This window comes from Oncorhynchus kisutch, linkage group LG13 (assembly GCF_002021735.2).
Source record: "Oncorhynchus kisutch isolate 150728-3 linkage group LG13, Okis_V2, whole genome shotgun sequence".
NCBI classification, from domain to species: Eukaryota; Metazoa; Chordata; class Actinopteri; order Salmoniformes; family Salmonidae; genus Oncorhynchus; species Oncorhynchus kisutch.
In genome coordinates this window covers 75252784-75268657 of record NC_034186.2, presented here as the reverse complement: position 1 = coordinate 75268657, position 15874 = coordinate 75252784, and the positions used below count along the sequence as shown (strand labels likewise).

General features: G+C 46.2%; 1 protein-coding gene across 1 annotated transcript in view; it reads right to left on the bottom strand.

The window, feature by feature from the left end:
• Positions 1-11452, bottom strand: part of itga10 (integrin, alpha 10) — a 108272-nt gene extending 96820 nt beyond the window's left edge. Inside the window, exon 1 of the mRNA XM_031787382.1 lies at positions 10481-11452. Within this exon, the coding sequence (XP_031643242.1) occupies positions 10481-10532 (52 nt within the window). The 5' untranslated portion in view covers positions 10533-11452. The remainder of the gene's footprint in view (positions 1-10480) is intronic.
• Between the last annotated feature and the right edge of the window lie 4422 nt (positions 11453-15874).

The window sequence follows — 15874 nt, the reverse complement described above, 5'->3', positions numbered from 1 at the left end:
AGAAGAGAGAGAGAGAGAGAGAGAGAAGAGAGAGAGAGAGAAAGAGAGAGAGAGAGAGAGAGAGAGAGAGAGAGAGAGAGAAAGAGAGAAAGAGAGAGAGAGAGAGAGAGAGAGGGTAGAGGGAAAGCAAGAGGTACAGAAGAACGAGAGAAAGAGGTAGAGCGACGGTGCAAGCAAAGGAATGGAAGAAGGATAGTTCATTGACTCGCCCAGGGGAGGTGTGTGACTGAGAAAACAGACATGGAAACACACAGGCCAACTGTCAAAATAAAAGCCACACTACACTCTTTATGATGATGTAATTTAAAGAGAGCAGACCTGTGGAGTGCCACACTAAAATAGACTCACAGACACCAGAACACTTTAGCAAACACCCCCAACTGTAATGCATATAACACAATTGAGATACAGACCAAACAGTTACCCAGGGTAGAACCCCAAACATAGGGTACATACAGGCCTAACCCAGGCTAGAACCCCAAACATAGGGTACATACAGGCCTAACCCAGGCTAGAACCCCAAACATAGGGTACATACAGGCCTAACCCAGGCTAGAACCCCAAACATAGGGTACATACAGGCCTAACCCAGGCTAGAACCCCAAACATAGGGTACATAAAGACCTAACCCAGGCTAGAACCCCAAACATAGGGTACATACAGGCCTAACCCAGGCTAGAACCCCAAACATAGGGTACATACAGTGCCTTGCGAAAGTATTCGGCCCCCTTGAACTTTGCGACCTTTTGCCACATTTCAGGCTTCAAACATAAAGATATAAAACTGTATTTTTTGGTGAAGAATCAACAACAAGTGGGACACAATCATGAAGTGGAACGACATTTATTGGATATTTCAAACTTTTTTAACAAATCAAAAACTGAAAAATTGGGCGTGCAAAATTATTCAGCCCCCCATGAGACGGAACCACCGGAGGAGGTTCCGTCTCATGTACCATCTGTGGCCGCAGAGGTCACACTGCCGGTCGGTGCCAGGTTGGTTCCTCTGGGCGTCCAGGCAGCAGGCAGGGCACTCTGGTGTCACCCCAGGTGAGAAGAAGGAGGAAGGTCTGCGCCCGTGTATTGACTATCGAGGCCTAAATCAGATCACTGTGAGGTACAGTTACCCGCTACCTCCCATAGCCACAGCGATTGAGTCAATGCACGGGGCGCGCTTCTTTACCAAACTAGATCTCAGGAATGCTTTCAACCTGGTGCATATCTGGGAGGGAGATGAGTGGAAGACGGCATTCAGTACTACCTCAGGGCATTATGAGTACCTCGTCATGCCGTACGGGTTGATGAATGCTCCATCAGTCTTCCAAGCCTTTGTAGACAAGATTTTCAGGGACCTGCACGGGCTGGGTGTAGTGGTGTATATTGATAACATTCTGATATACTCCGCTACACGCGCCGAGCATGTGTCCCTGGTGCACAGGGTGCTTGGTCGACTGTTGGAGCATGACCTGTACGTCAAGGCTGAGAAATGCCTGTTCTTCCAACAGTCCGTCTCCTTCCATACCTTAAGGGAACATTTTGACATTTGGTTAGTGAGAAAGTCCACATTGCAAATGTACGGTCCCTTACTAGACGTCCGACAACGTTTCTCAAATTTGCGGACGGCGTCAGGCCGTGCGGCAGGGCTGGATCTTCCAGGAAGTCATCAAACGAACTCTCTCTGACTTTCGGTTTCCGTTTTATAAAATGTTCGAATTTTGGTCATTTTTCCACTCTCCCGGTAAATCCCACAAGAGGGTGAATGGAATCATATTGCAAATGTACAAAATATCACCAATCACGACGTGGCCTTATCTCCTAAACGGAAAAGATTTTGAAGACGAAACTTGGTGAGCATAGGTTTGGCATAATGGGCAGTTGGCCCCAAACAAGATGGCGTCTAGGCCTCTACGGTTTTTGAGTTATGGCCATTTTTCTGGGATTAAAGGACAAAAATGAAAATAGAGCAATAATTTTTCCGCTTCATGTCAAAGTTAATGAACCTACGGTGTCAATAAAAAAGAAACAGCCATTTATCTATCGTAATTTAAGAGAAATTGTACAATGTCAAATTGGTGATGTTCAAAAATTGTTTGTTGTTTTAAAAAAAGTTACAGATCCAGTTGCAGCGTGTTCATACAAACCTTTTTAAAGTGTGCTTCGGAGCTCTGTGAGATTTCTGTGATTTTCTGTGATTTTCTGAAATAACACACACTCACTAAACCCTCCGTAAATAAGTCAGTTCTAAACATAAAGACTTAAAACTCAAAATTCTATAAGTGCCTACACCAATGATGATATGTGTTCACTTTCAGCTTCCTGTGTAAACCGGAAGTGCCTTACAATTGTGTCATAGGTGCTGTTTTGAAGGGTTAAAAAGGTCTGATCTTTTTAAAACTTCATATGTGTGATTAAGCAACCCTCATGAACTGTAAATCAGTCATTTTACCCAACAGATGTCAAAGACAAGCTCTCTTACACACACATACACACACACACACACACACATACATACATTCACACAGCAAGGATGGAGTGACAAAGTGCGGTGCTTAAAGACTCTCAGAGCCTGCAATGGCATTACCATAATCTCTAGGCTGTGCCGAGTTCAACGAGATGCCCCGCTTGACCGTAGCTCGCTCTGAGTGCAGCGACCGTGAAAAAAGCAGGCCCAAAATGAAGCCTGGCCCTAAATGTCATTTGCTTTTGGGTGACGGTGAGAGAACCGTTAGGGTGAGAAGCACAATTCAACCTCAGGTACGTTCCCGAGGTCCTCCCGATCGGTGCAAGCCTAACCTTGACCGTGTGGCATTAACCCTTAACAGTAAATCAGTGTTTTTTGATCTCACAGATTACAATGACTTCTCTCCCCATAGGAATACATTGCCTGCTCCTCTAAAGTCAACCTGACGCCTATGTGGGTTAGCCTGTCTTCGATGACAGTCCATCAGGCCACTATGAGGTCTACCTGTGTCGATTCCCAAGCTTCCTGAAGCAACCGGAAGTGGTTAAAACCACCCTAAAAGTGTTTTTCCATACCCAACCTGATGTTTGATAGAAATAGTGAATTCAACCCTGTGTAATCAGTCAGTTCTTAACGTATAGACTTAAAACTCAGGTTTCTGTAAAAGCATACCCCAAAGAGGATATGTGTTTACTTTTAGCTTCCTATGCCAACCGGGAAGTTCCATAATTGGTGTCATAGGGTCTGTTGCGAAGGGTTAAAAATGTCTGATCTTTCCAAAACTTTATATGTGCGATTAGGCAAACCTTATGAACTGTAAATCAGTCATTTCTCCCATTAAATTTCCAAGAAAAACTCACATACACACACACACACAGCTTGGACAGAGAGACACAGTGTGGTGCGTAGAGACCTGCAATAGTTAACTTTGTTCGAACAATTAAAGAACCGTCAGACCTAGAGTTCTGAAACTTTAGAAACCTGTTCTAGAATTCAGGTCGATAGTGTGTGGTGAGTTATGTGGCTCTAGAAGATTCTTGGACCGAGAAACAGCCTCGTACATTTGCAATGACTTCAATTCGCAAGACTCGCAAGACTAGGTGCATTGAAACCGGCTCGGCCCATAGAGACGGGCCCCAACGTTTCTTTCCGATAGCTCATTCAAGGACTCCGTAGCAAGGCATGGAAAAAAGTGGATTTTCAGCACCAATTAAGGTCTTGCTCGGGCACCGAATGACCTATCGAGCCGAAACTTGGGATTCGGGGTCGCCTCAGCTAGGCCTACACATAATGTCAGAACTGGACCCGCAGCTAGAACGTAACTATGTGTTTTACGATTCTATTATGGTTTGAACAGAAGGCGCTGTGAATTTTGGGCCTGCTCTGAAATATGTGATAGTTGGCTTCTAAACGAGTTGGAAAAAGTGGGTGTGGTGTCAGTTTGTATCAGTTTGGTGTCAGAATGACATCTAATTGACTGATGGACGGTGACTTGCTGGCTGACTTTTGTCAATTTGCAATATGTTTAAACAGTGAGGTACCATCACCAAAATGACATTCTGAAATCAACACCAACGAGAGATGGAGAGGAACCAGAAACACTGCCCGGCCATCCCGAGTTCATCGGGCCAGTCAATTTTGCATTTCTGCAGTATTTTTGAGCATGACAAATTCGTGATGGTAAATGCCCATTGAAACATATTGCAAATACACTGTGCATTTGCAATCTGATTCAAAAGTGAAAAAGCATCACCAAATGGACATCATGAAATCAACACAACGAGCGATGGAGAGGAACCACTATCACTGCCCGGAGTTCATCAGGCCAGTCAATTTTGCATTTCTGCAGTATTTTTGAGCATGTCAAATTCTTGATGGTACATGGCAAATGGACATAAAATCCTGATTTGGCACTTTCAAATCTTTCATATTGCATTTGGACATTTCTTATGGCATTTGGCCAAAAAAAAGTGACTTTTGAGTTTGACTTTTGACTTCCTATGAAATCATATTGCAAATGGACAAAACATTGGCATCAGAGTCAGATCGAGGCTCCTGTGGTGGACGACTGCTTCAGGCGCGCGGAGGCGACATGGGACGCCGCTCATGTTCACCTTCAGCAGGCCGTGCTGCGCCAGAAAGCCAGCGCAGACTGTCACTGCAGTGAGGCCCCGGTGTTCGCACCAGGGGACCGGGTCTGGCTCTCGACCCGAAACCTGCCTCTCCGCTTGCCCTGCCGGAAGTTGGGGCCGCGGTTTGTGGGGACATTTAAAGTCCTGAGGAGACTGAACGAGGTTAGTTACAGGTTACAACTTTCCCCCGATTATCGTATTAACCACTCGTTCCATATGTCTCTTCTCAGGCCGGTGGTGGCTGGCCCGCTCCAGGAGTCTGAGGTGTGGGAGGTTCCTCCGTCCCCTATGGACATCGAGGGGGCCCCGGCGTATTCCGTTCACTCCATACTGGATTCGAGGCGTAGGGCGAGGGGCCTTCAGTACCTCGTGGAGTGGGAGGGGTACGGTCCGGAGGAGAGATGCTGGGTTCCGCTGGAGGACGTGTTGGACCCTTCAATGCTGCGGGAGATCCACCGTCTCCATCTGGATCGCCCTGCACCTAGCCCTCCGGGTTGTCCCGAGGCCGGTGTCAGCGGGCAGCTGGAGCCGCGGGTCAAGGGGGGGTACTGTCACGACTTCCGCCAAAGTCGGTTCCTCTCCTTGTTCGGGCGGCGTTCGGCGGTCGACTTCACCGGTCTTCTAGCCATCGCGGATCCACCTTTCATTTTCCATTTGGTTTGTCTTGTTTTCCCACACACCTGGTTTACATTCCCTCATTACTTTTCGTGTATATAACCCTCTGTTCCCCCCATGTCTGTGTGTGAAATTGTTTATTTGTCAGGTTGGTACGCTTCCAGCTGGTGTATGCCCGGTTTTGTTGTGTACCCGTGTTTTGTGGCAGCCGGTACTTTGTACTTGGTTGTGTGTACTTTGTGCTGCCTCACTTGTTCTTTGGGCATTTGTTTTCGTGACACGGTTGCGACCTGTTTTAATAATTGCCTGAGTAAAGTGTTTTGTCCACTCATCTCTGCTCTCCTGCGCCTGACTTCCATGCACAAGCTACACCCACCCATTGACACCAACACACAAAGTCATACATACATGCACACACACACACACACACACCACCAACAGGAGGGGATTCCGCAGGGTTGTGAGAAGTAACTGGATATGTCTACTCTCTGTTTCCCACAATTCTTCCTCCTTCTCACTGCTTGCTCCCTCCATCTTATTCTCCATCCTCCTCCTCTTTCTCCCTCCAGATGAATTTCCTTGATTATAGGAGCCATGCCTCTCCCATACTGTAATCATGATCCTGCTCCTCTCTTTCACTGATGTGACATCATAACATCTCTACTGTTTAATCACTTCAACTCTTTAATTGTGGCCGGGCATCTCTCTCTCTCACACACACACACTCGTCTCTCATATGTTTCAAAGACTGTCCGTCGCATCACCAAGACCCCTTCACCCTTCACCACTCTCTCCTACTCCCCCCCCCCCAACCCCCTCAACTCTCCACTCAAATCATCCCATTTTTATCCACTTCCTCCTGTACCCCCTCCCCGGCTCTTCACCCTCACCACCAAACCACCCTCCCCTCCTCCTCTCCTGCTCTTCCGCTGCCATTTTCAGCTGGATTATATGGGTCTGTACCACAGGCTGTCTGACCATGGATCGTCATGACAACTGACTGTAAACATTTATGCAGCCAAACCCCGTCCAGATTCAGATTCTTCTCTCTATTCAACCACACTATCGGCTCGCAATGCTCTTGCTGCTATGTGTGTGTGTGTGTGCATTTGTGTGTTTGTGTGTACTGCTACTGAATGATGTATGTATTCAGGGATGACAGGTCAGTGGAGTTGACAGCACAGTGTTACGTGTGTTACAGATGAATGGCAGCCTGACCACAGACGTGTGTTAAGTATGGAGACTACATGTGGCTCTGATTTATGGCATTTCAAATGGACCACTGTCTCTCTATCACAGCTTCTCTCTCTCACCCACACACACACATTTTCTACTTTAAACTATCTACCAATCTTTCTACCACTCACTCCCATCATTTTATTTTGTCCACTTCTTTATCTGCTCTCCTCTTCATCTCTTGTTGTCTTCACATGTCTGCAGTGGCCTCTTGGCTTATACTTTGGTCGTCTCTGGTAGTCCGTGCAATGATGACCACAGTAGGTGTCTGCCTTGCTGTTTCTCTAGTATTCATTGAATTACAAGGCTTCTCGCTTTCCCCCCCCCTCCTCCCCCGCCTCATTTCTCTTTCTCTCTGACTCACCTCCATCATGTTCTGTTCCCATCTCTATCAGTCCCTAGTGCGGTATGGGGGTGGAAGAGAGTGGGAGTGGGAAAGGAAGACAGAGAAGGAAAGAGACATAATGGACAGCCAGAGGGAGGGAAAGAGAGAGGGACCAATGAGAGAAACAGAAAGAGACATAATGGACAGCCAGAGGGAGGGAAAGAGAGAGGGACCAATGAGAGAAACAGAAAGAGACATTGGGAGAAGAGAAAGTGTGCAGGAGAAGGACTGGGAAGAGGATAGGAGAGGAGAGACTGGGAGAAGAGAGATTGTGTAGGAGAAGGACTGGGAAGAGGATAGGAGAGGAGAGACTGGGAGAAGAGAGATTGTGTAGGAGAAGGACTGGGGAGAGGATAGGAGAGGAGAGAGACAGATTGGGAGAAGAGAGATTGTGTAGGAGAAGGACTAGGGGGAGGACAGAGAGAGAGAGAAGAGAAGGAATTCCCCAGCTATCCCCCCATACACACACCTGTGTTCTACATCTCAGTAAAACATAACAGAGCAACTAACAGTCCTGGTATGCCTGGTTACCACACTGGGGAGGCCTGCTCAAACCATCAACATCACACACACACAGTCAATACATGCATGTCTCAAACAGGTAATGAAGTGTAGTACAGACCAACCACAAACAGCGTCTGACTACGGTGACTTCAATGCATTCCTTCCTCATTCATTCCTCAGGATCAGCAGGAGGAGACAGAGACGTGGCCTGAACAGACAGCAGTGTTGTGTTGTGCTGGACTGGTACATGGCCTGAACAGACAGCAGTGTTGTGTTGTGCTGGACTGGTACATGGCCTGAACAGACAGCAGTGTTGTGTTGTGCTGGACTGGTACATGGCCTGAACAGACAGCAGTGTTGTGTTGTGCTGGACTGGACTGGACTGGTACATGGCCTGAACAGACAGCAGTGTTGTGTTGTGCTGGACTGGACTGGTACATGGCCTGAACAGACAACAGTGTTGTGTTGTACTAGACTGGTACATGGCCTGAACAGACAGCAGTGTTGTGTTGTGCTGGACTGGTACATGGCCTGAACAGACAGCAGTGTTGTGTTGTGCTGGACTGGTACATGGCCTGAACAGACAGCAGTGTTGTGTTGTGCTGGACTGGTACATGGCCTGAACAGACAGCAGTGTTGTGTTGTGCTGGACTGGACTGGTACATGCCCTGAACAGACAGCAGTGTTGTGTTGGACTTGTACATGGCCTGAACAGACAGCAGTGTTGTGTTGTGCTGGACTGGTACATGGTCTCACTCAGATCATGTTTGACATCATACAGGGATCCTAGGACTGTACTTCCCACTCAGACAGGAACACCTTCCTAATATTGAGTTGCACCCCCTTTTGCCCTCAGAACAGCCTCAATTCGTCAGGGCCTGGACTCTACAAGGTGTTGAATGCATTCCATAGGGATGCTGGCCCATGTTGACTCCAATGCTTCCCACAGTTGTGTCAAGTTGGCTGGATGTCCTTCGGGTGGTGGAACATTATTGATAAACACAGGAAAATGTTGAGTGTGAAAACCCCAACATCACTGCAGTTCTTGACACTCAAACCGGTGCACCTGGCACCTACTACCATACCCTGTTCAAAGGCACTTAAATATTTTGTCTTGTCCATTCAAATTCTGAATGGCACACATACACAATCCACAATCCATGTCAATTGTCTCAAGGCCTAAAAATCCTTACTTAACCTGCCTCCCCTTCATCTGCACTGATTGAAGTGGATTTAACAGGTGAAATCAATAAGGGATCATAACTTTCACCTGGATTCACCTGGTCAGTCTATCATGGAAAGAGCTGGTGTTCTTAATGTTTTGTACACTCAGTGTATGGATTCATAGATCCAAAAAGCTACTTCTAAACACCCCACCTTTAAGTAAGATGTCTACTGCCTACTTATTACAGTGTTATACACTGTGGACATACTTCTGAACAGTCCAGGATCATCATGGAGCTCAACATGCTCTACTAGAGTGGGATGGAGAAATCTTACAGGGTCTAGCTTTACTGTATCATGCCTTGCAATAGATTACCGTGATTCTGCCCTTTTTTTTATTCAATTCATTTTATTTCACCTTTATTTAACCAGGTAGCTAGTTGAGAACAAGTTCTCATTTACAACTGTGACCTGGCCAAGATAAAGCAAAGCAGTGTGACACAGACAACAACACAGAGTTACACATGGAGTAAACAGTAGAAAAAATAAAGTCTATATACAGTGTGTGCAACAGTCATGAGGAGGTAGGCAATAAATAGATCATAGGAGTGAATATGCCCTGTCTAATAATAGCATATCTTCATTATTTTCATGGCCACTCACTGCACAGTAACGTAGCAATTTACTCCCTGCTTATCGACTGTGTCAACACTCATTCCTGGTGAAACTATAATAGTATTTATTTTCTCTCCTCTCCTGCCATCTAACAGGAGTCAGTGAGTGGGGTGTGTTATGGTACAGGTAACATGCAGGGGTTGGGAGGTGGGGTAGTCGACATTAACAAGCGTGAAAATGAGTGTGGTTCGTCTGACGGAAATACCGTATTACTATAACTGGAGCTTCTAGGTGAATTCTGGAGAGATGGATATTACTGATAGAATTTAGGTCTAACCCTCCCACTGGCACCAGTGTAGCAATTCAGGGGAGGGGGTGGGGTTTGATCCAGCAACCAGCAGGAGAGAAGATAGCCCTACACATTGAGGAAGCTATGTAAGTTAATTACCACATTGTACAGTTTAACCTTGCAGGAGGGCAAAAAAGGCCAGACTGCAGAATCCCACTTCTGCCACCAATGTAGTGATTAAGGTGGCAGTTAAAATGGGGTTTGAACCAGCAACCCTGTGGTTAGAGGTGAAAGTGGAAAACCTCTTGTGCCATAAAGGTCTAGGCCCCATGGCAGTGGTTGGGCATTATCTCTCACATGATGTAGGCCTACAGGGAGGCTATATGTAGCTTTCTAAATATCCCTGCCTCAGACTTTGTACCTTAGAGAATGATGCCTGCAGTTGTTTAGGTGAATCACTTAAACTTCAAGTTCTTTGAGCTTTGAGACCTGGAGAAAAGCCACATTGTGTATAAATATAACACATTATTCATTATTCTTGGTTGTTTGAAGATAAGGAGTGAGTCCACTGAGGGAGCTCCAGTAGGTAACCTGATTACCATATCATACAATTGGACAGGGGAGCAGCAGCAGGGGGGAACCAGGGAAACAGCTGTATGCCTACACAGTAAATAGCTGGGCCAAGTCTCAGCATAGAGAATGACCCTGCACACTGTAGTGGTTATAGAGGTCTTTCAACTGGTTTACAGGATCTGTGTTTATGTTCTAGGACCTATGATGTACTGTAGGTGCATTAGCTGGCTGTGCCATAAAGTTCCAGAGACTTCTCTGCAGAGGTTGTCGGTCCTACAATGCCATTGGGATAACGAATACACTGATGAATTTCGAACTAGAAAATGCCTAATTTTCATGAACATGTTTGTATAGGCTACTTAAACTTTCAAAATGCTGTCATTGAAGTGACTTTGTAAAGGGTCATGGTCGGGGTCAAGGATTTAAAGGTATTCGTGAGAAGAAAAACAGCTCTAGAAAGGTAGAGATGATAGACAACGTGACAACTCACACTGGTTCCAAACCTACCTTTGAGGAGAACTATGAACTTGAGGAGTAGCAGGTATTTGTGCAGCTCCATGTTGTAAAGGATGGAAGTGCTTCGTGTTATCTCTCTTTCTGTTCCGGACTTGGGCTTTAATTCCCCTAGAGTTGGTTTAAATTCAGTGCTCCGGCACGAGTCTTTCAACTCGATGTGTTCCCCAGGGATCCGTGAAAACCGTAAAAACACAGTTCCACTGGTATTGCTTGGGCGCGTTGTAATGTAACCGTGTCGTGTTGCTTCCGACAACCCTGCTTCATATATTGAAAAACAGACTACTTAGTTATGGTTTGTTGCTGTAACCACTATCAGGTTGAACGATATGTTGACAGCTTTTTAATGAATTAAACAGAGGTTGTTCTAGGTTTATTTTATTTTTGACAAACAGTAGCCTAAACTATCTAAATATTTTTGGGTCGGAAAATGTGCCATAAATTATTACCTTAACCTGTGCGCAACTAACACCTCAAACGTCTAAACAACTAGTCAAAAACAACTCAACAACTGATTCAAGCTCAAAACCAACACCTGTCCCGAAGAAAAGTCCAATTTAGTGTCGTTAAACCTTCACTAATGCATGTTTAATTGCTTCCAATAAAGAAAAACCCATAGGCCTAACTATCAGTCAGATAGTCTACTTTTCTATTGCTGAATGTTCCTCCTGGCTCGACTCTCCAAAAATTATCCGAAGAAAGTACCCATGTTCATCTTTCAACCTAAACGTTTGAGGTTAATCAATGTTTGGGTTTTCTTGACAACTTTTCTGTTTCAATTTTCACACTTCTGGTTGGTGATATCCATCTTTTTCGTCGTTTTCCCTCATTTATAGCGATTGTATCCCTCTCTGGATAGTAGAGTTTTACTCCAAAGCAACAATCAATAGCGCTTTTATTCCAGCGCGAGGAGACCTTCCTTCCCTCGCGCGTCCCTCAACTCGACTTCTCTCTCAGCGCGCGCCTGGTTCGCATTTTGAAAACCCCAAACGACTTTCTCTCTCTCTTTCTCTCTCTTTCTCTCTCTCTCTCTCTCTCTCTCTCTCTCTTTATCCCTATTTCTCTTTCTTTATCTCTCGTTCTCTCTCTTTCTGTCTCTAAATTCATTTTGTTTCTCTCTCTCAATTAAATCTCTCTCAATTATATTTCTGTCTCTTTCTTTCTCTCAATTCAATTTAAGGGCTTTATTGGCATGGGACACATATGTTAACATTGCCAAAACAAGTTAAATAGATAATATACAAAAGTGAAATAAACAATAAAAAATCAACAGTAAACATTACACTCGTTTCAAATGTCAAATTATGTCTACATACAGTGTTGTAACAATAGTTATTTGTGGGTCTGTGTAATCTGAGGGAAATATGTGTCTCTAATATTGTCATATATTTGGCAGGAGGTTAGGAAGTGCATCTCAGTTTCCACATAATTTTGTGGACAGTATGCACATAGCCTGTCTTCTCTTGAGAGCCAGGTCTGCCTACGGCGGCCTTTCTCAATAGCAAGGCTATGCTCACTGTGTCTGTACATAGTCAAAGATTTCCTTAATTTAGTGTCAGTCACTGTGGTCAGGTATTCTGCCACTGTGTACTCTCTGTTTAGGGCCACATAGCAATCTAGTCACTCTCTCTCTCTTTATCTCTCTCTCTCTCTCTCTCTCTCTCTCTCTCACACACACACACACACACACACACACACACACACACACACACACACACACACACACACACACACACACACACACACACACACACACACACACACACTGTGTCTCTGTCAGTCTGTCTGTCTGTCTAACTGTCATAAATACATTCAACGAATCACAAAGTACTAGAGACCACTTTAAAGCTCTCTGAGGCCATCTGGTGATCTCTGGTCTCCTGGTTGAGAGTTGTGGATGTAGTTCACTCAAGATCCACAGGATTGCGCCAGTGCATCACTAATTCAGTCTCCCAAATGCTGTGTGTCAGCTAGCCACTTCGTTAGACTTTTGAGACACACTGTAGGTTTGACCCACCTGATCACACTTAAAAGTGCTTTACTCAAATATTTATCAAATTCCTTGATCCTCATGGTTTGTGAAATTCAATTTTTTGTTTATGGAATTGTATTCTGTTACAGCTACGGACAAAGACATGAAGGCCTCTGCAGGTGGAACTGTTGGATACATAGGCAGAGCCCCTTTAATACGACAGTACAACTGTTGGATACATAGGCAGAGCCCCTTTAATACGACAGTACAACTGTTGGATACATAGGCAGAGCCCCTTTAATACGACAGTACAACTGTTGGATACATAGGCAGAGCCCCTTTAATACGACAGTACAACTGTTGGATACATAGGCAGAGCCCCTTTAATACGACAGTACAACTGTTGCATACATAGGCAGAGCCCCTTTAATACGACAGTACAACTGTTGCATACATAGGCAGAGCCCCTTTAATACGACAGTACAACTGTTGGATACATAGGCAGAGCCCCTTTAATACGACAGTACAACTGTTGCACTAGTGGATGTCGCTGTTCTCTAATAGCGTTCCTAATTCTGGGACTAGAGTGAATGTTGAGCCCTCACACTGGTCTAAGGCCAGATTTGGTGAGGGTAAGCTGATCCTACATCTGTGCCTAAGGGCAACTTCTACGGTTGTTTGTGTCTTCTGTGGCGTGGTTGGTGGTAACCAAGCATCTTTGTTTTTTCTCGTAAATCAACTCTGTAAAGCAAGTGGTTCCTACAGTAGTAGAAGCTGCCCAGGTCTAGGATCAGTTTATCCTCCCCAAATCCTAACTCTACCATATGGCAGATCACAAATCTGTGTTTAGTGCAATTTCATCCTACTGTAGTTATTAGGTAGATCAACTTCATCCTACTGTAGTTATTAGGTAGATCAACTTCATCCTACTGTAGTTGTTAGGTAGATCAACTTCATCCTACTGTAGTTGTTATGTAGATCAACTTCATCCTACTCCAGTTGTTAGGTAGATCAACTTCATCCTACTGTAGTTGTTAGGTAGATCAACTTCATCCTACTGTAGTTGTTAGGTAGATCAACTTCATCCTACTGTAGTTGTTAGGTAGATCAACTTCATCCTACTGTGGTTATTAGGTAGATCAACTTCATCCTACTGTAGTTGTTAGGTAGATCAACTTCATCCTACTCCAGTTGTTAAGTCGATCAATTTCATCCTACTGTAGTTATTAGGTAGATCAACTTCATCCTACTGTAGTTAGTAGGTAGATCAACTTCATCCTACTCCAGTTGTTAAGTCGATCAACTTCATCCTACTGTAGTTGTTAGGTAGATCAACTTCATCCTACTGTAGTTAGTAGGTAGATCAACTTCATCCTACTGTAGTTGTTAGGTAGATCAACTTCATCCTACTGTAGTTAGTAGGTAGATCAACTTCATCCTACTGTAGTTGTTAGGTAGATCAACTTCATCCTACTGTAGTTGTTAGGTAGATCAACTTCAGCCTACTCTATTGTTTGTGGATAAGGATCTATGCCTACCTTTTTCTATTTTCTAGGCCTGTTGTTCCATCTCTCCTCCTGCTGTTCCCTCTCTCCTCCTGCTGTTCCCTCTCTCCCCTGCTGTTCCCTCTCTCCCCTGCTGTTCCCTCTCTCCTCCTGCTGTTCCCTCTCTCCTCCTGCTGTTCCCTCTCTCCTCCTGTTGTTCCCTCTCTCCTCCTGCTGTTCCCTCTCTCCTCCTGTTGTTCCCTCTCTCCTCCTGCTTTTCCCTCTCTCCTCCTGCTGTTCCCTCTCTCCTCCTGCTGTTCCCTCTCTCCTCCTGTTGTTCCATCTCTCCTCCTGCTGTTCCCTCTCTCCTCCTGTTGTTCCCTCTCTCCTCCTGTTGTTCCCTCTCTCCTCCTGTTGTTCCCTCTCTCCTCCTGCTGTTCCCTCTCTCCTCCTGCTGTTCCCTCTCTCCTCCTGCTGTTCCCTCTCTCCTCCTGTTGTTCCCTCTCTCCTCCTCCTGTTCCCTCTCTCCTCCTGCTGTTCCCTCTCTCCTCCTGTTGTTCCCTCTCTCCTCCTGCTGTTCCCTCTCTCCTCCTGCTGTTCCCTCTCTCCTCCTGTTGTTCCCTCTCTCCTCCTGTTGTTCCCTCTCTCCTCCTGCTGTTCCCTCTCTCCTCCTGCTGTTCCCTCTCTCCTCCTGCTGTTCCCTCTCTCCTCCTGTTGTTCTCTCTCTCCTCCTGCTGTTCCCTCTCTCCTTTTGTTGTTCCCTCTCTCCTCATGCTGTTTCCTCTCTCCTTTTGTTGTCCCCTCTCCCCTCCTGCTGTTCCCTCTCTCCTGTTGTTGTTCCCTCTCTCCTCCTGCTGTTCCCTCTCTCCTCCTGCTGTTCCCTCTCTCCTCCTGCTGTTCCCTCTCTCCTCCTGCTGTTCCATCTCTCCTTTTGTTGTTCCCTCTCTCCTCCTGCTGTTCCCTTACACCTCCTGCTGTTCCCTCTCTACTCCTGCTGTTCCCTCTCTCCTCCTGCTGTTCCCTCTCTCCTCCTGCTGTTCCATCTACCCTCCTGCTGTTCCCTCTCTCCTCTGCTGTTCCCTCTCCCCTCCTGCTGTTCCCTCTCTCCTCCTGCTGTTCCCTCTCTCCTTTTGTTGTTCCCTCTATCCTCCTGCTGTTCCCTCTCTCCTCCTGCTGTTCCCTCTCTCCTTTTGTTGTTCCCTCTATCCTCCTGCTGTTCCCTCTCTCCTCCTGCTGTTCCCTCTCTCCTTTTGTTGTTCCCTCTCTCCTCCTGTTGTTCCCTCTCCCCTCCTGCTGTTCCCTCTCTCCTTTTGTTGTTGCCTATCCCCTCCTGCTGTTCCCTCTCTCCTCCTGCTGTTCCTTCTCTCCTTTTGTTGTTCCCTCTCTCCTCCTGCTGTTCCATCCTCTCTCCTGCTGTTCCCTCTCTCCTCCTGCTGTTCCCTCTCTCCTCCTGCTGTTCCCTCTCTCTTTTTGCTGTTCCCTCTCTCCTCCTGCTGTTCCATCTCCCTTCATGCTGTTCCCTCTCTCCTCTGCTGTTCCCTCTCCCCTCCTGCTGTTCCCTCTCTCCTCCTGCTGTTCCCTCTCTCCTTTTGTTGTTCCCTCTCTCCTCCTGCTGTTCCATCTCCCCTCCTGCTGTTCCCTCTCTTCTTTTGTTATTGCCTATCCCCTCCTGCTGTTCCCTCTCTCCTCCTGCTGTTCCCTCTCTCCTCCTGCTGTTCCATCTCCCCTCCTGCTGTTCCCTCTCTTCTTTTGTTATTGCCTATCCCCTCCTGCTGTTCCCTCTCTCCTCCTGCTGTTCCCTCTCTCCTTTTGTTGTTGCCTCTCTCCTCCTGCTGTTCCCTCTCTCCTCCTGCTGTTCCCTCTCTCCTCCTGCTGTTCCCTCTCTCCTCCTGCTGTTCCCTCTCTCCTCCTGCTGTTCCCTCTCTCTTTTGT